Source organism: Lemur catta, chromosome 10, assembly GCF_020740605.2.
Source record: "Lemur catta isolate mLemCat1 chromosome 10, mLemCat1.pri, whole genome shotgun sequence".
Lineage (NCBI taxonomy): Eukaryota > Metazoa > Chordata > Mammalia > Primates > Lemuridae > Lemur > Lemur catta.
The window spans coordinates 51590184-51617579 of NC_059137.1; the positions used below are offsets into that span (position 1 = coordinate 51590184).

Consider the following 27396-nt stretch of genomic DNA (forward strand, 5'->3'; position numbering starts at 1 on the left):
GAATCCAGGGAGACAGGGAGGATGGGGGGACTCCTTTGGTATTATCCTGTGATAACACCAAAGCTGCTGTAGTAATGGCTGACACACTAGGCTGAGTCTTTAGCATTCTTCCCAGTCATCAAACACTGAAATTTTAGGAGAAGATACAGATCGAGGATGACAAGGCATAACTCATAACAACTCTAACCAATGTTTAAATGCTATTTATATCGATAGTGAATTAAACCTAGGATAATTATTTTTATCTCAATTTCCAACAGACCATTAAAGTAAGTTCTTCTGTGTATATTAACATCATATCTCTTGTTATATTTTGTTTCATTTAGCATTGCTTAGAGCTCTATTACCAGGAAATTTTCAGGAAACTTTAGTTCTCTCTGTGCATTATCAAATTTTCAGAGTAAAATTCTAAAATTTCAACTACCAAATAGCAAAAATGTTTTCTTTGACAACATGATGTCAGAAAATACCATGTATACTTTCTGATGTCAACAACAACAAAATACACCAAATTCACTAATTCTTATATTCATCCTCAAGTTAGGCGCCAAACCTAAGACATTGAGATTCCTTACTGGCACAATTTATATTCCATAGAACTATAGCCTACAGCTGTCAAGTAGCTAGATGAGACAAAGGATGGTATTTTTTCCATCAAAATGCATTTATTCTCAGATGAATTATATGATTTTTGCCAGCTAATTGTTTCTCCCTAACAAACAGCTCTTCTCTGGGAAGTACTTTCCATCTTTTAAAGAAAGTGGCATTTCAACATTCTATTTCATTCTACAACCCAATTGTAAAATGATTTTATATTTTCCAATTTAAAAGATATTTTGATTTTAGAATTTAAAACTATCTTGATATAATTATTCTACATTGTATTCATAAATCATAATATTACTTTGTACCTCATAAATATATACAACTATAGTTTATCAATTTTTATTTAAAAAATAAAAAAGAATAAAGAGAACTGCAAACTCTCACAGACAACTTTAGATAATCCAAACTTTTTGATACCTTATTACTAAAATGATCCCATTTACCAAAAAGTTTGGAGTTCCAATAACCTCTATTATTCAAAGCACAGTCATGGACCCAGTAATCAATGAAAATGAAAAGTCTGGGAGACAAAGGGCAGTCACAGAATATATTTGCTTTGCTTTACCAAGGACAATCTCTTAGACTGAAACCTGGCAACTCTATAAAATAAGGACCCAATGAGAATGGATATCCGAAAATTCAGGGAAGACTGAAATTATAAAAAGAGAAGAAAACTTCCATTATCAGAAAATAACCATACTTTTTAAAGAAAAGTAAACAAACAGAAGTCATGTAAGGGTAGATTGGAACCATCTTTTTCAGGGGCAACAGGAGAATGTGTATCCAAAGCCTTAGAATGTGCACATCCTTTGGTGCAATAATTCTACTAATTTATTCTAGAAAAAAAATAACAGAACAATGAAAAGATTTATGGAAGAAGATATTCACTGACACCTTATTCATAATAACCAAAAAAATTAGAAGCAACTTCAAATATCCATCAACAGAAAACTGATGAACAATACTATAGTAGATACATGTAGTAGAATACAATTCAATCATCAAAAATAATTATGTAAATCTATTTTTACTGACAAGAAAGGTATCATGATATGTTATTAGGTTTAAAAATGCTTACAAAACAGTATGGCCCAAGAGAAGTTGGTAAAGGGGTACAAAATTACACTTAGATAGAAGGAATAAGTTCTAGTGCTTGATAGTAGAGTATGGAAATTATAGTTAACAATAATTGATAGTACAGTAGGGAAATTGCAGTTAATAATAATTTATTATATATTTCACAATATCTAGAAGAAAACAATTGTAATGCTCCCAACACAAAGAAAAGATAAATGTTTGAGGTGCTGGATATCCCAATTATCCTGATTTAATCATTACACACTATACAGGGTGTCCCCAAAGTTGCCTTACATAGGGAAAATGAGAAATTGTAGCTAAATGTACCTTTATTTACAAAATTTTCCAAAATTTTTCCTTTGTATGGAGACTTTTGGGACACCCTGTATATAGGTATCAGGGTGGCCAGGCATTATGGCTCACACCTGTAATCTTAGCACTTTGGGAAGCTGAGGAGAGAGGATTGCTTGAGGCCAGGAGTTCGAGATCAGCCTGAGCAAGAGTGAGACCCTGTCTCTACCACAAAAAAATTAGCCAGGCATGATGGTTCATGCCTAAGTCCTAGCTACTTGGGAGGCTGAGGCAGCAGGATCGCTTGAGCCCAGGAGTTCAAGGTCATAGTGAGCTATGAGACACTACTGCACTCCAGACTGGGTGATGGAGCAAGACTCTGTCTCAAAAAAAAACATCACATGTATCTCCAAAATATATACAATTATTATTAATATATAAAATCACATGCATCTCCAAAATATATACAACTATTATTAATATACATCAGTAAGGAAAAAAACTAGTATGGCCAAATTATTGTTTAAATATATATAGATACATTAAATACACATGATATATGTGTGTGAGTTTGTATTTATGGTTAAAAAATAACTAGAAGAATGTATACCAAAATGTTAACATTGTAACATTGATTATCTTTAAATGGCAGAATTTCAAATGATCTTTATATTCCTTTATACTTTTCTGTAGATTCTGATTTTTTTTATCATGATCCTGTACCTTTTTAATTTTTAAAGAGCTAATTTTTAATATTAACAAAATTTCTATCAAGTTAGAATATATAGTTTAATTCAAATGTTATTATACACCTGAGTATATTATACTATTACTACAATATTGTAATTTATAAGAATAATGAACCAGAATAATAAAGATTTTTAATTAGGTATATTATATTATTTTTTAAAAACACAGTATTTGACATATTTAACAAGATTTTCATTCAAAATGACTGATTTTCATGTTTAAAAAGATAATCAGCTCCCTGAAAATTCACTTACATGGAAGTGATAACACAAAGAAGAAAATATCTAAATGGTACCAACTTTTAAATGAAGTTATCTAATATCTCTTTAATTTCTAAGTATGCCAAAAATGTAAAAATTTCTTTCAGAAAAATTAGAAAGCTCTTGCATTAAACAGTATAACAGAGAACATGCTTTCTTGTTCTCTGAAATGCAATAAGTAGTATAACAGAGAACACATGTAAAAAATTACTAAGAGCAATTCTTGATACTTTTATTCACAATGGTTTAGGTACAGATATCATTTATTTCATCCCTCTATACATAAAAAAATTATAATAACAAAATTCCCTTCAAGATGCTTTTTATGATTGATCTGTATAAATACAACAAAATAGCTCAAAGACATTTCTGTGCCTGGAAAATATGCATGAATGTAAAAAAAACATGGAATCCTAAAAGTCGTGGATATAAGACAAAATTAAAAACCATACCAAGCAAAGACTATGTAATGCCATTGTGGGTTAGGAGTGATTAAAGGATTACTGTATTTATAGCAAAGACTGTTGTTTAAAATCTTCGTAAATAAATGGTTTCACAATGAAGCCTCTCTAATGAAGTGTTTATAAACATATTTACACAATATACTACATTTCCAGAAGTATAGTTATTATGTACTAAGCCAGGGGTGGGGAACCTTTTCATGTTGGAAGGCCGCATTAATTCAGCTGTAATCAAATAAGGCCATATTCAAGAAACTTCAATTAGATATACGTAAAAATGTACATTATTTGGTAAAACTCTAATTACTATGTACTTAATTTCAAAAAATGAAAACTATTTGTTAATTTTAAAGTTAACTAACCTTTTAATGACTTTGTAGTGTTTGCTTTTTGTTGGAAAGCATTTGAATATTTGGTTGCAGCATGGAGGTCCACAGTTTCAGCTGATCTTCTAGATGGGTGTCAGTAATTTGTGACCTTAAGGGCGTCTTGATTTGGGTTAGGCAGGAGAACGTAGATTTGCAGCAACAAGTGGTTGAAAAGCAAGAAAGCATTTTTTAGGCATGTTGCTGAAGGCATGGGTATTCTACTGCATTTTTCCATATTTAAATTGGATCCTTCTTAGCATCAAACAATGACTTTAAAATGTCATCTACTAAGAGCTCAATCAATTCCATCTGTAGTTCTTTAGGTGCCTTAGCGATATCAACTAGGTGAGGCTGAAATGCTAATTTGAGTGTGATGTCATGATTCTCAAAGTCAGTGAACCTTTCATTGTATTCTCCAATTAACAGGTCTGTAACAGCTGCATATTCTTCAAATTCTTCATTTGACGCATGTATCATCCTGCCCATCAATGACCTTTGCTAACTGGGGAAAATGTTCATCTGAAAAGTCCTTTTGAAAAAGAAGTGTTTTGAAAAAAAACAGCTTTTTTCAAAATGCTTGGATTTTTTTTGTCACATATCATATACAGACTTAGTTTTACCTTACAAAGAAATATTCATTTTGATTTGACATGATATCACACAGAAATGTTGCATTTCTATAGAAATCTTCTTTCAATAATTCACATTGCTGATTCTGTTTTTCATAAAATTTAACTCTGTTCTGGCAAAGATAAAATTTTGGCTAACACTTGAGAATGATATGGCAAACCCACACTGAATAGCTCATCATTCAACTTTAGCATGTTGCAAAACTGATGATGCCATTTTGCATTTGCACGAATATAGTTAGCAATACTTATAACTTGTTGCGAAGTGTCACTTAAAATAGTAGCTTTGGCACAGAGGTTTTGCTGATGCAAGATACAATTAAAAGAAATGAGAGCATCTGGATCTGTTAATACGTTTTTTATTTATCTATGCAATAAACCCTTTGTTTTCCTGTCATGGAAGGTGCACCATCAGCACATATACTCAATAAATTTACCAAATTCAGTCCAACTTCACAACATTTATTTTGAAAGTTTTTGAAGATATCTATTCCCCATATTCTGTTTGCAGGAGTGCCCAAAGCAAGTAACTCTTCGCAGCAAGGAAAATCTTGTTATGACCTGAATGCTGAGTCAGAAGTATCAGTTGATTGATCCAAAATGATTAATATATATTTTCCTTTCGAAGTACTGCATGAAGTTGTTCTGTTAAGTTGAAGGCTAATTCATGCTGCTGATCAGTTATGGTTTTCCTTGAAATGGAGGCAGTAGTTTGTACTTTGAAACATTATCGGGGTCTAAGCATCCTACAATTTCAACAATGCATTCTTTCACAGTTTCTACGTCACTAAATGGATTCCTCTTATGCCTGAGTGTATAAGCTATTTGTGTAAGTTGCCTCAGTGGCATTATTTCCAGGTCTTATTGCTGCTTGAAAGAATTATCTTTGCTTTTGCTTTTCATCTTTTAATTTCTGCAATACAACCTTTCATGCCTCCCCCTCTAATTTAAAATATTTCTGGTACTTATGAGTATTATAATGCTAATGAGCATTAAATTTCTTTAATGTTGATACTGCAGTATTACAAAGCAAGGAAATCATCTTATCTTTAGCAGAAACAAGATAATACTGCAATTTCCAAGTCTTATTAAAAAATCTGTTTTCTTCTTTCAGCATTCTCTTGGTCTTCTTTGACATGATGGGCTGTTAAGCATACAAAATTAAAAAATACTGTCGAGGTGTGCAGCCATTCACAAATTCCACTTCAAACAGAAACATAGTGTACCACTGTCAAAAGCCGATGACAGAATGGCATACTTAACTCACATAAACGCTTGTGAACCAGCCTCATGTGATAGTGGCGCCAGTCAGGTGGAGGAAGTCAGAACTAAATGAGTGCAGCAGCCGCTGATTTAGCCCTTCTGGCTTATTAATATTCTGATTGTGCCAGTCAATCTGGGAGGATTATTTCTTTGAAACTTATTTTATTCTTTTGTATTTTAAATATGTTCATTTTAAAAATAAAATAAAAATATGAAAGACAAACAAAATATGTTAATAAAAATAAAAGAACTTGCTCTTTAAAATTTGGATTCTAGCACTTAAGAACCAAGAAGGTCATGGGTTCCCCACCCCTGTACTAAGCCTTTTATGAGATGGTTTGGGAGACTTTTTATTTTTAAATTATGTGGGGCTATAAGTAAAAAATTGATACCAAGTCTCTTAAGATCGTGCACAACTCGGAGACAAGCAGCTTCCTGAGTCATCTTGCCAAGTGTCCGAAATTGAGTGTTCATTCATCCATATACCCTGAGGACCTGCTCTGAGCTCTGAGGATGTAGCAGTGAACAAGGCCTAGTTCCTGGCCTCATGAAGCTTTCATGTTAGTGGACAGCTAACAGATATTGAGTATTTTCAATGTGCCCAACCCTATTCTAAGCACTTTCAATGGATTAGCCCACTTAATCATCACACCAATACTGTAACTTAGGAATTTTTATTATCTTCATTTTACAGGTAAAGAGGTTAAGACATAGAAAGGTTAAGAAATTTTCCCAGTTAACCCTTTTCTGGATTTCTATTCTTCCCATTATTTCCACACAAGTGAAATTGTATTCTGCAGACAGATCCTACCTTTATATTTTTTCTCTCTCAGCCATCTTAAGAAAACAAACAAAAAGCCAGTAAGCCATGATTTATTGGCAGAATGGCATAAATAGTCCAGTTACCCTATTCATTGGATATGTAACCTTTAACATCTTATTCTATCTCATTAAACTTCAGTTCCTTCCTTTGTAAAATGAATAAAATCAGAGCACCTATTATTCATAAAAAATAAGATCATAATATAAGGTGTTTAGTATAGTAACTAGCACAGATTAAGCAATCAATGAATGTTGGCTACTGTTATTGTTTGTTTAATGATTATTTATTGTTTACTGTTGAATGGGGGTGGAGACACAACCATTTGTTGGATCCCTGCTAATATTTGCCAGATATTATCAGCATTACATATAACAATTATTGAAAAAATACAACTCAGAGTTTAAGATAATACTATAAACAACAGATGTCAGCATTATAAAGTATGGGTAGAGTATTTTTGATTACAAAGTTCTCCATGTTCACACTATACTGGACTGTACTGGACTTAAAGCTAATGGGTCTAATATGGGTGTTTTCATTTTTCTCAGTACTGTAGGGAAAGCCCAATAGGCTGTTATTTGGGAGATATAAGCACTGGCATCGTAGTTCTCAACTTGTCATCAGGACTTACACAAAAGCTTTCACTGGAGACATGAGCCTCATTGGAACACCACATGACATGGAAATGTAAATAGGGTGCCAAAGTAGACTGTGCTTGACCAAAATTACTTAAAACTTTTAAAGAAACAGGGAAGAGTGAAGGAACCAAATGGGAAGATATGGAGAAAAGGATCCTAAATATCCATTCCTCAAAATAAAACACACACACACCCCTTAAAAATAACAAAAACAAACTACCATTGCTTACTTCTTTACAAGGGTCTCATAATAGCTGCAATAATAACAGCCTCCATGCATCACCCCCTTTTTCAATGCTAGGCACTGTGCTCTCCTTTACATGCATTGCTTCATTCAGTCCTTCTACAAAGCTAAGAAATCGGTAGCACTACACTTTTTGCAGCTAAAGAAATTGGGGCAAAAAGCTAGCACATCTCAGAGACTAGCTGTACTGAATTTTCTCCTGTAGGAGACCATTGGTCATGTGCTCTTTCGGGTTCAGAAAGAATAAGTAATCCATTCATCCTCTTCATCTTTCAGTAATGCTCACTGGTCTCCTTGCCTTCCAGGATTAAGCCTATCATAAAGTTTGCCTCATTGGAAAATACAGAAAACTTCAGCCCTTATTGCTCCACATGATAGCTGTGCAGGTTGGCCAAATGGCTCACACACTACCACACCCTGCAGAGTGAGCCTCTCCTCATAATCATACAGAGGTCATGTATTTTAAATAGTCTACCTTCATCACCAGAGTCAGAGTACAAAGCTAAACAAATACTGAATTCCCAAATAAGTAGCCACACTTAGCATAAATACATATAGCGTACCTTTTTCATACTGCAAAAGGTGAAAATTAGAGTTTCATACTATTAGGCTGTCAACTGAAAACAAAACTTTTTATCTGTGAATTTGTCTACAATACAGCATAAACTATGACCTACATCACATATACATGTATAATTAATGCCTTATAAATGGAAAAAAATTCCAGTGTATAGTTCCAAAGTATTACTTTTACCATTTAACACTGCTGTCTAAATTTTTTAGACTTACTAGTTCAGCTTTGCAATCTAATACTATTAGACTTATATTCAGGCTTTGGGCTCTGCCATTTCCCTGCTGTTGATCTTATCTTTCACAGGTTGCCATTGTTGTACTTGTTGTCATTTAATTATAAAATGAATATAGTACCACTATTTGACAGACCCATTGTAGAATTAAATGAGGTAATGTATCCAAAGAGCTAAGTACTGTGCTTGGTACATAATAAGTGTTCACTGAGATGGTAGCTATTTTTATTATAATTAATGGCTTCTAATTTTCTAACTACAAAGTATAAGTACTAAACTACAATATACTATATTATAATATGTCAATGGAACCTATCCAAATGTTTAGGTACATGGGAATGTGCATAACTATTTTTCTTATAATCTGGAAAAGAAAGTAGTTTAAACTATGGTTTCTATATTTATTTGTTGTCATTCACAGATATCAGTACCCCAAAAATGGCATTCCTAGGAATCAGTCTCTTTCCAAACCACCAAAATCTAGTTTGGGAGAAGTCTTTATTTGTGAATTATAACAACTACTAAGCCTTGTGTGATTCTGAATTGAGATAGCGAAGTAAAGGATTATTTTACAACCACTAGAAAAATCTCAATTCATATCACAGTCACAGTTACAATGAATTCACAAATACTGATAATCAAATTTAAAACATAACATTTTTAATCTCATCTTAAATAATGGTATTGTATTCTCCCCTATAACATAAAATAAAAATATTTTATGGTTAGTTTTATACTTATATATATTTTAGATATACTGATGAACAACCTAATGAAAGAAGCAATGAATATTTTTTTCTTTGTATAGCATTAATTTGGTACTAATAACAGATTAAATTAGGGTATGTAGCATATGAAAAATTAACATCGCTTCATATGAACTGACATTAATTTTGTACAAAATTAAAATTCCATAGGCTCATAAACTGAAGAATGAAAAAGATTATTTTAAATCTCAAAAAGTGAAACACAAAGTTTTAAGAGATCTCTTTGTTTACACTGAAAATTCTAGAGTGCCACTGAACAAGAATAACCTCTTTTGAAATATCAGACTTCCTGTAATTTCCATAATGTTGATAAACTTTTCTAATGATGGTACTGGGCATTAAAAGGAGAATAAAGCACATATTGAATTTTGTTTTTGTCCAGTTAAAAAAAATTAACCTTAACGAAAAAAATGATCACAATAATACAATAGTGACATATAATAGAAAGATACCTATAGTATCTGAAAATGAATGTTTCTGAAAATGCGTTTCTGTATTAAGTTTATTTTAAAGTTATTTGAGATCTTATGATTTGGTATTTTGAGTTTCATAAGTAAAATGACTCAGTTTGTACATATTAGAATGTTCACTAAAATGAAACATTAAAGGGTAAAATACTCTTCAATACAAAATGCAGTTAAGTTCTAGTTTTGCTGAAATTAAATTCCAACATAAGAAATGTTGGATTTATTTTGGAATTAACAGTGAAAATTTTCAGCTATCTCTCTTAATAATTTTACTTTAAGTGATTTATTTTTTTAGACTTTTTTTCTGAAGTGATTTATTTTAAAACAACAAGAGCAACAATTTCAGACTTGCTTAAAAAGATAACAGCCTAGTGTATTATTGTCCTCTGCTGATAGGAAAGTATGCACTTTTAATACTGTACTTTGCCATAAAACACATATTTTCCTTGGTAAAAATACTTTTCTGGGTTATTTTAATAGGCTAGTTCTCTAGGCCTTAAAGAAAAAAAACACAATTTATTGTGAAGCATACTGTAACATGATAGAAGAAAAATGAAGAAAAATTTATTTGCATCTCCTTTAAATTATTCACAATATTTTGAGGCTTTCACTCTCTCTAGTTAGTGCAATTTATTTTTCTATACGTCTAAGTAGCAAACAATGTTATTTAGACTCTAACCTGGCATGCTACAACCTCTGGCCCGCCCTTGAGCCCCTCCATTGCAAAGGTCTCCAGGTGCAGTTTGGGTAGCTGCAGGGTGAAGTCATTCCTACTTGCCGCAGTCCGTGACAGCGAGATCTGATCTCTGACCTAAAGGGAAAAAAACAGCATCAATGGTAATTCCCCTTCAGACACATTAACTGGGATGAACTGGGTCCCCTTGAGCCCACTGAGTGGACTTGCATTGATCGCTGGACCTGAAATCCATGAATAAATTTAGGACTAATTGATTTTTCGTTGCAAATAAATCTCTAATTCAGAGTGCTGGAGGAGAATGTTAAGAAGAAAAAGCATCCTCCTGCCTGAAATGAGGGAGGGGAAGAAGAGTCACTGGAGCTCTTCTGATCAAGAGGTTTTAAATTATTTTTCCACAGTACCACCTTCAAAAGATAAAGGAGAGAAAAAGAAAAACATTCACAAAATCAAAAACAACAGCAATTTCCTAATTATTATTACCTTCTTAATAACATGTTTGATTTAACTGATTATTAACTGATATATATTGGACAAAATAGTTATTAGGCACTAGTCTCTGGAAAGAAAACTTCAATAAAATATACCCTGGAATAAAAACAAATATACTCAACACAAAACGATACTTTAAAATATACAAGTAAGAAGAGGTTTATTTGCCCTTTTTACTCTTCTAAAATTGTAAGATTTTATTAAACTTGGGTCTTGATGATTAAATACATATAAACCAAGTTGGCCACACAATTTCTAAATAATGTATTAGATAAAATCAGTAGTATTTGTACTGTGTTTTAAGTATTCAAAAAGGTAACAATACAAACACATCACAGATATAGGAGAAACACCAATTCTCTAGCCAGGATGGAATCACATGCAGTTGATATCACACTGCCACCTTCTGGACAAATGAGAAAATATTCCCTATATAATACAAACAAATGCTCAGAGCCAGATATTTTGGGTTTTAATTTCCAAACTTAGTAAAAGAATTCCTCAGTTTAGTGTGCATTTAAGATCAGCAAGCTGTCATTTTTAATCATATGGCTTAATGAAAGGAGTTTTCATATGTAGGCATATTTTCTAACTTTCCTTGTACTTGAATAGGTTTTAAAATTTTATCTGTAACCGTATTTTTTAAATTCTCTTAAGTGAAGCAGGAAAGTGTGCTACCATATATTTGATAAATATTGCACAATTAGCTCAATACCACAGAACAAAAAGTTTTTTATGAGACAGCAAAGGTCAACAATGGATATAAGCATTAAAATAACATTAATTGCTCAAATAAATATATTTTTATCTATAGTTTTATCTGAGCAACTTCAATTGTAATTTGGCAATAATATAAGATAGAAAACTTCTCCCTCATTTTTCTATTCTCCTTGGGCAACATGCAAAACAGTTTGAATTATTTTTACTATATGAATTAATTACATTAAAAAATACACATTTCACAAAACTATTGTACTCTATAGGGTTTCCTTAAACAAATATATGATGCACACAAATATATGATAACATCTTTAATTGTTTATGCTAATCTATGAGTATAAAAATGCTTATATTTCCCAAGTCGATCTGAAGACTTTCTGTCAATAAGATAATGTCAAAGTGCATGCTGTAAAACATATACTATGATGCAATTTTTATAATAGTGTGAGTACTACATGCACACTAGAGTCCCAATTCAGAATGTATATTTACCTGCAACATTCTCCAGAGTCTTCAGTCAGGATGAGAATGCTATTAAACTTACTTAGCATAACAAAATAAATCATATTTTATACTTTTTAGCTTTAGGTTTTATATTTTATATGTATGGATACCTTCTCTTGCTTTTTTTAGTCACCAATGTGCATTCAGATAAAAGAAAACATTAATGTGGATTAAGGTACTGAGAATTTATCAGCATCAAACCACTAGTGTTTTGCCTTCTACCCTTCTGAACCATAGTCAATAGATCTAAATATTTTACTGCACCCTGGCCAATTCATTGTTTGATGTTTAAAAACTCACCCAGAATCAAAGAAAATTTATTAAATTTGAGCCCCCAAATGAGATACTATTAGCTTTGAAAGTCAAGTTTAACTGCGATATTGATGATTCTCTTTTTTCTGTGACAAAATTCACTAGGGAAATCCTGGATGTCAAAGTACAAAAGCAGATTGCTAATACGGGCAAGGGGGGAAAAAACCACAAGCAATATAGGTATAATCCACAACACAGTTCGAGCACTGGAGGTCCTTTAACCTGATTAGTATCAGGCACCATATCTCATCCTTGAAGCTTGACATACAGTGAACAGTAAGCTACATTTTATATTCTCTAAATAAACTTTATGAGCAACACTAAGCTGGGGCCTTTTGCATTTAAAACTGTGATTTATTGCCATTTTAATATTTTTGCTACTTTACTTAATTTGTCAAATGAAATAATTATTTATATTAGACATGGAAAAAACCTTCAAAATGCATCTGTGTTTCTTATACCTCATGATGGACATCATAATTATAACATTATTTGAATAATATGCATGTGACAATACTTTCATTTAATTACAAATATCTGTTAATTGTTGACAGTGCCATTAAGAGACAGTGCCATGATATATAATGGATGTAATATCACAAAAATTTGAATACAATTTTAAGAGTTTTTCCACCTTTAAATTAAACTGAAACTTTGAAAGTAGGCATCTAAAATATTCTTCAAATATTTCTAGGAAAAGTTTTTAGAAAAGTCCTGTAAAAAGACTGTTCAGGAATTATTTTAATGAGCAAAAAGGAGTAAAAGCATCATGTTGACAGAATATGATAAAACAATTATACTAAAACAAAAATATAATGGTACAGCAAAGGAGCAGGAAGGAAAGGTGACAAGGAACAAGGAAAATAAAAGAGGTGAAAAGAAAAGACTGTTCAGAAAGAATACAGAAGTCAAGTCTGAATTTCAAGGTGTAAACAGGACAGACAGGGAAGAAATTCAACAGAGAATAATAAGAAAGGACTCTCACTTTGTAGTATTAAATTTGTTCATAAAAAAATAGAACAGGCAGGCTGAGAACAAAGTAACTAAAAATATTAAAAAAGAGATAATGTTGAATTTCTTTGGGAAATACTGCCCATTGAATAGAAAATTATTATTTTCAAGAATGAGAGTCTAAAGCTAGTTCCTTACTGTCAAAAAATTTTTGAAGTAGTATTAGAATAGTTAAATTATTTTTTTCTAAAAAGAATAGTAGGTTTACCTACCTGTTAAAATACAGATTTTAGTGTGAATTTGGATTAAAACAATCATCAGTCACCTGTCTGTAGATTAAATTGTAATTTCAAATTTCAAATTTTTAAATAATTTCAAAAGTCAATCTTTAATTCTGTTTACAATACATCATTATGCATCTTATAATTAAGATTCTATTATTTTTTCATTATTATTTACATATGTGATAAAAACATGTATACAATGTTTTTCTACTTCAAAATGCCTAACAGTTCATTTTTAACATATAATGAATTTTTTCATAGAATTTCATAATATAAATCTCAATTGTCAAATTTTTTAAATTTTTATAACATTCTAAAAAACTGTACAATTTCATAATATTTTTAAAAGAAAAAGGTAAAAATGTCTACATTACTTCTCCAAAATTTTGATTTTTAGAAAGAGCAGTTTATTTTCTTCCTTTCTTTTTAAATGCTTTCAGAAAGCAGATATTTCTAATAGATATGTCATAAGAAATGAGAGATGTATAGAGAAAACTAAACGACTTTCTGAAAAGTCAAAACATTGTCATGAAATATATTCAAGTAAATATATCTTTAAAATATATTTTACTATAACAATCCAATCCAGATTTAAGAGATTCATAAGATCCATGCTGTATTATATTGCTATTTTTCTGATTAGCCTTTACTTACAAGTCACCGATCTGTTTTCTAATATTCTATACTCCTACCATAACACAAAAAAAGCTATCTCTGCTAGATATGTCAACTATGAAATTAAATTAGTCATTTTTAGAAAAATTGCTCAACTCTTAAAATGTGAACCTCCATCTTTTATCATGTACAGCTGTAAATCCTCGAGTTCAATGTTCCATTAAAAAAAAAAAAAACTCATGAAATGATTTACTAGCTGTGTTTTTTACCAATAGGATACCAAGCCAGAAGAAGTCAGAGTGTAGATAAAAACTGAGACAGACTTAAAAACACACATAAAAAGAAATGTATACATTACCTGAATCCTACATACCTGGGAAAAGCAATGAATATTAGGACTTTACAATCATACTCTATCTAAAATTTTATTTAACTCCAATCTACTATGGTCACCAATGCTTCAAAAGAAATATTTTTATCAGAGCTATTCCAATATAAATACAGACCTCTACAATATTTCCTATAACCTCCATTGTTAACATCCTGTGTTTATGTTATACTTTGCCTCCATGTTCCCGCCTTCCTTTGTCCTAGTCCCTGCTTTGTATTTCTTTCCTCCCATTGATTCCTTATTGCCCTTCCTCTTGGTATTATTTTATTTTTCATCCTACATACTAGAGTAGCCTACATACTACTTTTCAACCTATGCACCAGAGTGCAGTGTATAGTCAGCACACTACAGCCTGGGAACCAAATCCAGTCCATCACATGTTATTACAAATGAAGTTTTATTGGAACCATATCCATTCGTTTACCTAATGTCTATGGCTGCTTTCCTGGTACAATGACAGAGTTGAGTAGTTGATAGAGAGACCATATGGTCCACAAAGCCTAAAATATTTCTTATTTGACCCTTTACAAAAAAGTTGGCCATCCTCTGCCCTAGAGGTATAGAACGAAAGACAATATTTTTCATCATCTACAAGTTTTTAAAAATAACTACCTCTCACCAGAGAATCTAGAAACAATTTCTAGTGAGTCAACCTTATATCTCCAACACAGGGTACCATCTCAAAGACACTTTCTGGCTCTTTTTTCAAGTGTCTCATGAAATAGGCATACTATCTCTTGATATATTTTCAGGTTTTACATAGTCTAGTACACAACATGACTGGGCCTAACTTTACTGACAACTAACTTTCCTCGTCATGATTACTGACTACCCATTCTAATACCTAATCAACAGAAAATTTGGTTAAACAAGTAGAAGAGGCATAGTGGAGAGCCTTTTTGTAAATAACGAAGAGAAAGGAACTAGCTAGAGTTAACAACATATACTCTTTAATAATACAAGTAGCAAGAAAAACACTATGCATACAGAGGCTTTTAGTAAGTCCGTGATCAAATAAGAATATCCTTCCAAATTCATGAATTCCACAATGTAGAAGAAAGAGAATAATAAAAAATATATATATATTTAGACAGTTCTAAGACTAATATTTGCCCAATGATTGGAGAAGGAATCAGAGTGCAATGCAATGGAAATGATATTCAGAAATTGAATAGTTACATCTAAATGGCTATTTCCCTCCTTCTTTAACTTCTTCCTTAACTACTTAATTAATAAAATGGATAGATAGATAACAATACTATTTCTATTAGTAATAATACCATTAGTACTTCCAAAAGTACTTCATACTTTTCAAAGTACAGTTAGCCCTCCCTATCTGTGGGTTCCATATCCATAGATTCAACCAACAGCTAATAGAAAGTATTTTTTTAAAACATCTGACCAGACATGGTGGCTCATGCCTGTAATCCTAGCACTTTGGGAACCTGAGGTGGGAGGATTGCTTGAGGCCAGGAGTTCAAGACCAACCTGAACAACATAGCAAGACCCCGTCTCTACAAAAAACATAAAAAACATTAGTCGGGCATGGTGGCACACACACGTAGTCCCAGCTACTTGGGAGGCTGAGGCAGAAAAGATCACTTAAGCCCAGGAGTTTGAGGTTGCAGTGAGCTATGTTGATGTCACTGCACTCTAGCCCAGGCAACAAAGTAAGATCCTATTTCAAAAAAATATGTATATATGCATCTGTACTAAACATGTACAGACTTTTTCTTATCATTATTCCCTTAACAATGTAGGATAACAATTACTTACATTGTATTAGGTATAAGTAATCTAGAGATGATTTAATACAGGAGGCTGTCCCTAGTTTATATGCAAATACTACACCATTTTACATCAGAGACTTAAGCATCCCTGAATTTTGGTATCTGCAGAGGTCCTGGAACCAATCACCCATGGGTACTGAGGGATGACTATACTCTCTACACTACCTCATTTGATTCTGCTACCCACATTGTGAAATAGCTACTGCCATCTCTAATATGAGAATACTGAGCCTAGTGCTCTTAGCGCCAAATAAAAATGCCTCTTAGCTTAATATCTATATATAAGCAGTTAATAGTTGAAGAAATTACTTAAGATTTTGGTACTACTTCCATTTCTCTAACAAAAAAATACATTTTTTCCCTTTTCTTTGTCTCCTGTCTGGCAATCTTAGCAAAAATGTTTAAGTTTCATAAAAGTAGTTTTGTGATAACCAGTAAAGAATGTTAAACATCCTTATTTTCCCTCAGTAGTTTCCTTGCACCCGTGCACATTCTCATTCATTCATGCCCTCCAATACTGTCTCTCTCACACATACACACAATTATTAATATCACACAGAGAGATAAGTTATTTGTGGAGCAATCATTTTGATACAGTGATCACAATCTCATATGGAAGATCCCTAAACCATGATGTCCCAGGATAAATGCAATAGTTCGTGCTCCGTTCCACACCTATCAGAAGGAGACCCTGACACTCTCTCAGGAGAAAGTCACTCCATTCGCACTACAGCAAGCACAGAAACTCCTCATTTGAAAAGTGGAGGTAAGCAACTAGCCTTTTTTGATAGCAGATTATTTAACTTAATCTATATCTCTGGAGCAGAGCCGGAACTCTCCAATGACTGCCAGCTGCTGTCACCAGAAAAGAAGGCAAAGTCCACTACCACAACCATCCCATATATTATAGTTACATGCCAATATGGAACTAAAAAACTGATTTTTTGAAATCAAATTACCAAGCTGGCTATATCCCAATCAAAGATCTAAAAAACTGACCACTCAAATCAAATTATCAAACTGGAAAACTGGGTGTTTTGATCATGGACATCAAGGTAAATCTGTGGAGTAGGCTATATGCCATAAAATGCACCCCACAAACAGATTACCATAACCTTGAGCTATTTAAATAAACACAGAAACCCATATTTGAGAATAGATAAATGCATTTACAAATTGCTATAGTCCTCCACACAGACATATTTTCTTTCCTAGGGTAAATTATTTTAAAGGATTAAGACAGATGCACACTGAAATGAGTTATTTAGATGTGTTTAAGCTAAAATTTGCTAAGCACATGTACATGATATTCTGTAGTGTGTTATCTTTAGTTTATCAAGGCTTTAAATCCCTCTTGAGCTGGAGTATCATTTTTAGCTTGGCTAGGTCAGAATGACACCAAACAATATGAATGATGACACACAAGACAGCTATATGGACAGAGTTGTCATCAGCAAGCCAGCTGTGTTAACACCTGTGTGTCCTGCACAGCTGATCTTCAGGAACCAGAATCAAGAATCTGAGAATGGAAAAGAGTTCAAATAGCATAAGTAACATTTACAGAGCCATTGATGAACCACTAAAAATTGGGTTTTTAGAGGCACAAGATCATGTTTCAACTTTTAAAATATTCAGTTTCATAAATTAAAAATTATTCCATGGCCTTTGTACTCCTTATAAACACACCGAAAGCCAAAAAATCAAAGATAACTACATATTATTATTTCTTCTAGTTAACCAATTTTAAGATTACCTCTTTCTTATAGATATTATTATAATTGAATCTAGACATTCTCCTCGAGTCTTGATTAGGCAAAGTAAATATAGATGCTATTTTAGCAATCAAATGAACAAAGCAGGTGACAATATCAGTCAGACTTCTATTGGAATCTAGAGATGGCTTTGGTTATGTTTAGAGACTATACGGTGGTAAAGCTTAACTCATTCAACAAATGTTCATTAAATGCCTACTAGGTAGTAGGCGCAGTGATAGATACTGAGAACATAAAAATTAAGACGACACAATTCCATCCCTCAAGGACTTCAAACTCTAGTGGCATAATTAATCTCTTAAAATGCATTTTCTAGCCTTCCATTTATCTATAATGTCTTGTTTCTCCTGTCAATTGCTATACCACCTTCTTTCTTTGCCAGAGAATATTATGTTAATCAATCTCAAACCTTTATTTTTAGCCCTGACTTTTCCCCTGAGGTTCAGACTCATACATCCTACTTATTATTCCATGTTACCTTAAACTTAGTATTTCCAAAACAAAACTCATCATTGTCTCCCTTGTTCTTCCTACTTAAAAATTTTAAAATAATTAAAAAAAATTTAAAGGCTGTTTTTCTATTCCCAGCATCACTTAATGGTACCCACTGCACTGCCCCATGATGAGAACCAGTCTCTCCTTGCCTGTTTTTCATGCCCATATGTCACTTTATTGAATAAGTCTCACATTCTTTCTTCTGACACTACCTACCATCACTATCCTGGTTTGCATCTTCACCAGCCCTCATTTAGACTGATGCTATAGTCTCCTAATAGAGCTCTCTATTCAGACTCATGGCTCTTAAAACCATCTAAAACCACCATCATTACTCACTGCATCTCTAGAATTCAAATTCAATAAGGAAATCTGATTACATCATCCTCTAGCTTAAACTCTAGTTTACGACCTCCCTGGTCTCCATAAGGTCCAAGGTTCTCAGGATAGCAAAACAAAATTATTCTATGATCTAGCTTCTACCTGCCTCTTTGAGCCTTATCTCTTTCATTCTCCTTGCACTTAATGTTGAACTGAGAATATCTAACTATTGATGCTTCCATAAACTTGCTCATGCTACTCTCTCTCTCTACTAGTATGCTTCTTCCATCTTTCTTGACTTTCAAGGCCCCACCCAGGCATTAATTTTCTTTTTCTTTTTTTTTTTTATTTCAATAATTTTCTTAATAGAAATCTCCAGGCAACCCCTGGGTTTTCTAAGTATACCCCATAGATGAATAACTCTATCTCTATGGGTGTAGAAGTGCATCTTATGGATATATTTACCATGGTACACTGGAATTATCTGTGTCTCTTAGTTGAAGGAAGTGACTATGCTATAAATATATATACACAAATATATACATATACACTTGACCCTTGAACAACACAAGGGTTAGGGGCACCAATCCCTCAACACAGTCAAAAATATGTGCATAACTTTTGACTCCTCCAAAACTTAACTACTAATAGCCTACCATTGACCAGAAGCCTTACTGATAACATAAGCAATTAACATTTTTGTATGTGTTTTGTATACTGTAATCTTACAATAAAGTATGCTATAGAAAAGAAATGTTATTAAGAAAATCATAAGGAAAAGAACATATATTTACTATTTATTAAGTGAAAGTGGATTATCATAAAAGTCTTCAACCTCATAATCTTCACTTTAAGTAGACTGAGGAGGAGGAGGAGGAGGAGGAGGAGGAGGAGGAGCAAAAGGGGTTGATCTTGCCATCTCAGGGCAAAGGCAGAAAAAAAAAATCCACGTATAAGTAAACCTGTACAGTGCAAACTCATTTTGTTCAAAAATCAACTGTATGTACATACATATACATATATAAATATAGCATGGCCCTTTTCTTCAACAAATATACATATTTGTTTCCCCAGAGGCTAGTAAAGTTCCTGGTACATCATGTTCACTAAAAAAGCATTTTTAGAATTAAACTAGTTATTATAAACATTGTGTTTCATGATGGATTCGAGATTTTAAGTAGCTTTGCTGAAGAAGCAAATCCAAAAGGATGTCAGGAAGAACTCTCGTGACTTCCTAATTATTGTTCCAGTGTCATTGCGGAGTGATAAATTTAAAAGTTTAAAGATTCAAGGTCTTCCGGAGTTTTTGCAGTTTCTGGATTGTGATGTCCGGTTTTACCTTTTAGATGATTTACTAAAAAAAGCACCTAACAATTCTCAGTGAATATTCATTGACAACTTTAAAGTTCATAGTATATTATAATCGTATAGAGGGAACACTTGAATTAATCCTTTCAAACTTGTAGGACCCAAGCAATTTCTAAAAGTCTCAATAATCCAGCCATTCTGCTAATTCAACAACAAAAAATGACAGTAAAAATGTTCTTAGATTCTTCTTCACATTCCAATTTTACCTAAATTCTCTTATTTCACTCTTAGCTGTAGTAAATAAGACATGTCTTGGTTAAGCATTTGGTCAGTATCTAATAAATACTTGCTAAATTTTATCATACCGAACGATAAATAATCCAGACATTATCCTATCTAACCAGGCATGGCCCTATCCTGGAAATTATTATAATATGATTATTCTACTTTCCCTTTTTACCACATAATAGAAATACTTAAGCATGTTTGGAGAGGCTGTTACTTTTTTTTAAATAATAATTAATTCTTACATTATCAGTAATATTAGAAGCCTGCTTGTAAAGTTATTAGGAAAATAAAAGTATATGCTTTTAGGGATTGATGTTGGCAAACATGGTGGAATTAAGGAACTACAAAAGCCAGTCCTTCCATAAAAGCAGAAAATAAATTGGCAAAAATTGCCAGAATCAACTTTTTTTAGAACTCTGGAAGCTAACTGAAAGTTTACAGTAACTAGGCAAAAGCTAAATCAAGAAAAAAAATACCTGAATCTCAGTGTTTAAGGAAATCTCTGTCAAAACACTGGTTGACCACTAAACTAACAGAACAGAGACTTTAGTGGCTACACATGACAAAAGATACAGACTTTACAAAATTAGTTCAGAAAAGTCACTAAAACAAAAAACAACTAGAGTAAGCAGCAACAACCCAGGAAATAGGGTAGAATCTTATTTCCAATGCTGTCATGTTGTAATATTCAAAATATCCATGTTCAACAAAAAAATTATGTATGCAAAGGAAAAGGAAAGTATGGCTCATTGTAAAGAAAAATAGAAATAAATAGGAACTGCCCCTGAGAAGACAAAACATGGAACTTACCACACAACTTTAAATCAATTATTTTAAATATGCATAAGAAGTTAAAGGGAGCCATGTATAAAGAACTAAAGGAAACTGTGAGAACAATGTCTTCCAAAATAGCAAACATAAATAATAAGTATAAAAAGCAACCAAATAGAAATTTTGGAGTTGACATATTCAACTGCTCTGAAAAAAAAAAACTTTAAAACCTGTCACCCAAGAACTCTATATGTGACAAAAGTATCCTTTAAGAATGAAGGAAAATTACAGTAGCCAGATGGTGGAATAGAATAGGAAGCCGTGGACTCTCCTTCTCCCTATAGACATAGTGATTCAACAGCGATACACATATTTATATCCTTCATGAAAATTCCGTAAAGTAGTTGAGAGGCTTCCACACCCTGAGCAATATGAAACCAGCCACATGGAAGCCAGTAGGAAAACTGAAGACATTCTCTCACCATAATCTCCATCCCTAGCACAGCACTATATGATCAGGAGGAAATTCCCTTCTCCCAGACAGTCCATGAGGAGGGAAAGAATTAGACTGCACATCCAATATCCCAATTTTTCTGAGTGCTACACAAAGGGATTGGTTTGTGTCTCACTTGCATTTGAGCACTGCCATGAACCAAATCCAAAACATGCTAGAACCCTGGGGTTACAGAAAACAAAGGCAGTGGTTTGAACTAGAGCACAGATAGTCACCACAGCTCTCATCCAGCTCAGCACAGAGAAAACAGGTGGAAAAAAAAAATCCCCAGATCCCAGCTTCTCCCTTAGGAGAAAATGAATTGGACCATAAATTCAACATTCCAACTTTTCTAGGTACTACTAGAGGGATTGTCTTTTCTCTTGCCAGTCTGGAAACACTGATTAGGCCCAAGTTATTCTAGAACCCTGAAGTCTTTAAGAACAAAGATGATATTTTGGACTGGCATCAAAGTTTGAGAGGCTCATAGAAGCTCTGCCCAGGGTGACTGGTAACAGTTTTCTCCTGTATGAAGCCATTCCTTGAAGACTAGGACAGATGGCAGTTGTTTTCTAATGCACAGACACCAACAGAAAGAGTCAAGGAAAATTTAAAAGCAGAGAAACATAATCCAAAAAAGGAATAACATAAAACTTCAGAAATGGAGGTATATTAATTATCTGAGAGAGAATTCAAAATACTATCACTAAAATGATCAATGAGTTCAGAAAAACAATGTACAAAGTGAGAATTTCAACAAGATATGAAATTTAAAAGAAAATCAAACAAAAATCTTGGAGCAGAAGAATATAATAACTGACCTAAAAATTCAATAGAGGGGTTCAACAGCAGACTAGAATAAGCAGAAAAAAAATCAGTGAACCTGAATACAGGTCATTTGAAATTATCTAGTCAGATGGAGAAAAAAAAAAAAGAAAAAGAATGAAGACAACTTAAGGGGCTTAAAAGGCATCATCAAGCAGACCAATCTATGTGTAATGGGAGTTAGAGAAAGAGGAGAGAGAGAAAAAAACGACCAGAAAGTTTATTAAAAGAAATAATGACTGAATACTTCCCAAATCTGGAGAAGGAAATGGACATCCAGATTCAGGAATCCCAAAGAACGACAAATAAGGTGAAACTAAAGAAATTGACACTGAAACACATTATAATCAAATTGTCAAAAGTCAAAGACAAATGGAGACTTCTGAAAGCAGCAAGAGAAAAATGACCCATTATGAACAAGGGAACCCCCATGAGACTATCAGCAGATTTACAGCTAAAATCTGGCAAGCCAGAGGGGAATAGCATGATATATTCAAAGGATTAAAAAAAATGCCAACCAAGAAAATTATACCTGGCAAAATGGGTCTTCAAAAACGAAAGAGACAAAGACTTCCCTGATAAAAGCTAAGGGAATTTATCATGACTACACTTGCATTACAAAGAGTTCTAAGCAAGTTCTTCAAGTAGAAACAAAAGGATGCTAAACACCACCACGACCGCATAAAAAGTATAAAACTCACTGGTAAAAGTAAATATATAGACAAATACAGAACAGTGTGTTACTCTAATGGTAGTGGATAAATTGCTTTAATTCTAATATAAAAGTTAGAAGATAAAGTCTTAAAAATAACTATAACCAAAAAATATGTTAATGGATATGCCATATAGTAAATTGCGACATCCATAACATAAAGTGTGGGGAGAGGAGGAGTAAAATTTTAGAGTTATTGTATGAAATTAAAGTTGTTGTCAGCTTAAAACAAACTATTACATTTTATATAAGCCACATGGTAACTGCAAAAAAAATACCTACTTAAGTTACACAAAAGTAAAAGAACAAGGAATCAAAGCATATCAATACCAAAAACCAACAAAACAAAAAGGAACAGAGCAAGAGAGAAAAAGAGAAACAAACGAACTACAAGCAGAAAACAATTAACAAAATTGCAATAATAAACCCTTCTCTATCAATAATTATTTTAAATATAAATCAATTAAACTTTCCAATCAAAAGATACACAGTGGCTGAATGGATTAAAAAACATGACCCAACTATACACTGTCTACAAAGAGATTCATTTTAGATTTAAGGACACACATAGGCTGAAAGTGAAGGCATAGAAAAAGATATTCCATGTAAATAGTAACCGAAAGACAGCAGGAGTAGATATATTTATATCATACAAAGTAAACCTTAAGTCAAAAATTGTCAGAAGAGACAAAGAAGAACATTATATAATGACATAAGGGTCCAGTCACCAGGAACAGATACAATTACAAATACATATGCACAGAACATCCAAGCACCTAAATACATAAAACAAACATTGACAGAAGGGAGAAACAGATAGCAATATAATCATAGTAGGCGACTTTTAATACCTCACTTTCAATAATGGACCGAACAACCAGAAAAAAAATCAACAAACATGAACAATACTGTAGACCAAACAGACCTAATGGACATATGCAGAACATTCCTTTGAACAGCAGCAGAATACTCATTCTTCTCAAGTGCATAACATCATTTTCTAGGATATCACAAGTTAGACCACAAAACAAGTCTTAACAAATTTAAGAACATTAAAATCATACTAAGTATCTTTTCTAACTACAGTGGAATAAAACCAGGAATAAAGACCAGAAGAAAAACTGGAAAATTCACAAATATGTGGAAATTAAACAACCAATTTCTGAAGAACTAATAGTATAAAAAAATCAAAAGGAAAGTTAGAAAACATCTTGACATAGAAAATGAAATACAACATACCAAAATTTATGGGACTCACTGAAAGCAATGTTAAGGGGGAAAATTATACCAATAAACACCTACATAAAAAAAGAAAAAAGATCTCAAATAAACAACTTAACTTTATACCTCAAGGAATGAGAAAAAGAAGAACAAACTGAGCCAAAAGTTAGAAGAAGGAAGGAAATGATAAAGATTAGAACAGAAATAAACAAAAGAGCAAAACAGTGAAAATCTGAAAGTGGGGAGGAGCCAAGATGGCAGACTGGAAGCAGCCTGCCCTCTCTGCTCTCAAGGAGAAGGATCAAAGGTTGCAGGAAGAGGTTCACCCATGGATGGATTGTCTTGGAGAGAGCATTGAGAATCATGAAAAAAGCAAAGGTAGACACCCAAAGCCAGGGAGAGACAGGCTGGGTGATCTGCTCAGCAAGATCAGAAGGTACCTGGTGGAAGTGTCCATATGTGAGGAAGGGTTAGGGGAGAAATTCCTGGGGCTCCACATTCCTCCAACAGACCCTGAAATATAAGTTGTGAGGGCTCCACCACCACCACAGCAGTCCTCTGAACTGATTAGGGAGCTACTTGAAGACTACAGCAGCAATACACCAGAGAGCAGGCACAGTGGGGTCCGACCAACTTCTTGGCCCAGGTCACAGCAACAGATGCCAATCTGTGCTCTAAGCCCCAGAGCACCCAGTCTACAAAGGGGTCAGCTCCACTGCAGCTGCCTCCCCATTACCCCTGCCAAGTCAGAGAGGGAACAAGGGAGGGTGGGTGCTCTCATGTGCACTTTGATAGGGTGCTGTGCACACCCCCAACTCCTGCCTCCCGGGGATCTGAGCAGAGCAGGTGGTCACTGGCACTCAGCATCTGCCACTACAACCTTGCCACCTTGATAGCACCACAGCAACTACCACAGTTGCACTTGGGCAGAAGGAGGGCTCCAAACACTGGGACTCCCTGGCAGGGCAGCAGGTATCACCCCAGCCCCACCAGCACAGGCAGCCCAGCCACTGCTGCCCAACGATCCAACCAATTACCAGCTGCAGCCGCGCAATCCACTCAAACACCAGCCAAGACCTATCCAGGCACCGACTATGGTCCAGCAACCCACACAGGCACCTGCAAAGGTGCCACAAGCTGCTTAGGTACCTGCCAAGTTCCCACTACCTACCCTGCCACTGGCTGTGGTCCTGTGATGCACTCAGGAACCTGCCGTGGTCCTGCAACATGTGCAGGTGCCAGCCAAGGTCCTGCAACCCACCCAGTTACTGGCAAAAATCCCATGATGCACCAGGCACCCCGCAATGCCCCACAAGTTGCCTCACCACTGGCTGCAGTTCTATTACATGCGCAGGTACCTACCTGCCAAGGTCCTGCGATATGCCCCACCAGCAGCTGCAGTCCATGACACATCCAGGAATACTCCCAGAGCCTGTGACCAACCCAGACACTGCTCACGGTCACACCACCTGCCTCCATGGAGAGGGACATCCCCAGCACCTTGCCCAAGCTTTCAACAGTGGCCTGGAGACCAACCCACAAATCCGAATGAATATCCCCCAGCACTGGCTTGGACTGTGACAACCACAGGGGGGAACAAGACAACACAGAACAGTTGTGTTACAGGCTTTCAGTGCATCTGCCCCACTTCCACCAGGTCAGTCCCGCAGAGTAGGACAGAAAAGAAATATCCAGGGATTTCTCCTCCTTCTCACTAAGTAGAAGAGTTCCCAGCAAAGCAGAACTGGTGTACTGCAAACCTATTATCCCTGAGCTGAGAGAAGAGGTTTCAGATAAGAAACTAGGAAAAGAATTCTGGCAACATGAAAAACATAAGCTAGTTTGATACAGCCAAAAGATCATAATAGATCCATAACAATGAACTTCAACCAAAAGGAAGCTGTCAAAATGTCAAATAGAATTCGGATACGGATGGCAAGCAAGATGGATGGAATTGAAGAGAAAGTTAAAAACCAAAACAAACAAACCAAAAAAATATTTCAGGACATGAATGAAAAATATGAAAAATTCACTAAAGAGATAGACAACATAAGAAAGAATATAACAGAACTTAAATGAAAGAGTCATATAGGAAATTAAACCAAACAGCAGAAAGCTTCAAAAACAGACTAGACCAAGCAGAAGAAAGAATTTCAGAGCTTGAAGTCAAGACTTACGAATTGCAGCACAGGTGTGGATCACAGGGAGAGACAACAGAGATGTCTGGGGACCCCATCAAGAAAAACTGCAAAGCTGAGAAAGAACTAGACAGAGAGGAGAGGACAGCAGTGCCGACCAATACCAGAGAGGCTCTAAGCCCACTAAAAGGGTAAGGGGGGTTCCCCTCTCCCACTTGGGTGCCCTCAGCAAGCAACAGAATGCAAAACTCACACACCTATAGGAGAGTACCTTGAGAGACCAGAGAGCCAGCTTTATTTCACCTAGATGCTTCCTTCTCTGAACCTCCTCCATTCATGGCATCACAGAAAGTAACTTTGGCTCAAGCCAGCTGGTAGCCATGGCCCCTTCCCCACAACTGCAAGCATGCTCTGAGCCAAGAAGCTGGCTTTTCTGTGGTGGGGATGCATTCCCAGCCCAGCCCGCCACTGAGAGCTGAACCGCCACAGTCTGTGAGCTTCCTGCCCACTGACATCTCATGGGATCACACACTGGTGGCTTAGACAGACAGGTGCAAGGAGATGGAAGGGACAGTTATCGGTCCTGGACTCAGGTGGTGAGGAAGCCCTCGTGGACATATCCAATGACAGGGTGTGGAGGGGTGCTGAGGAGCAGGGATCAGTGAGTACACCCCATCCCCCCACATTAGACAACCACCATACTGGATAGGGGTGCAGCACTAGGACTGCATTTAACCTAGGCCCTGGTTCCCGAGCGGGCTGAATGGGTGCAGCGGCTGCTCCTCACACACAATACAATAGGGAGTGCAGCTTAAACCAAGAAACTCACAAGCTGCTGCTTCTCCCCTG

The 27396-nt window shown here is 34.6% G+C and overlaps 1 protein-coding gene across 7 annotated transcripts in view; it reads right to left on the bottom strand.

Moving 5' to 3' along the window:
• CCDC171 (coiled-coil domain containing 171) overlaps positions 1–27396 on the bottom strand; it is a 367143-nt gene that overhangs the window by 148213 nt on the left and 191534 nt on the right. For all 7 annotated transcript variants that reach the window (XR_006737860.1, XR_006737861.1, XM_045563091.1 and 4 more), the window contains one exon: positions 10130–10261. Coding sequence is in view for 5 of the 7 variants with exons in the window: in XM_045563091.1 (XP_045419047.1) it covers positions 10130–10261 (132 nt within the window). In the remaining 2 variants the exon portion in view is untranslated. The remainder of the gene's footprint in view (positions 1–10129; positions 10262–27396) is intronic.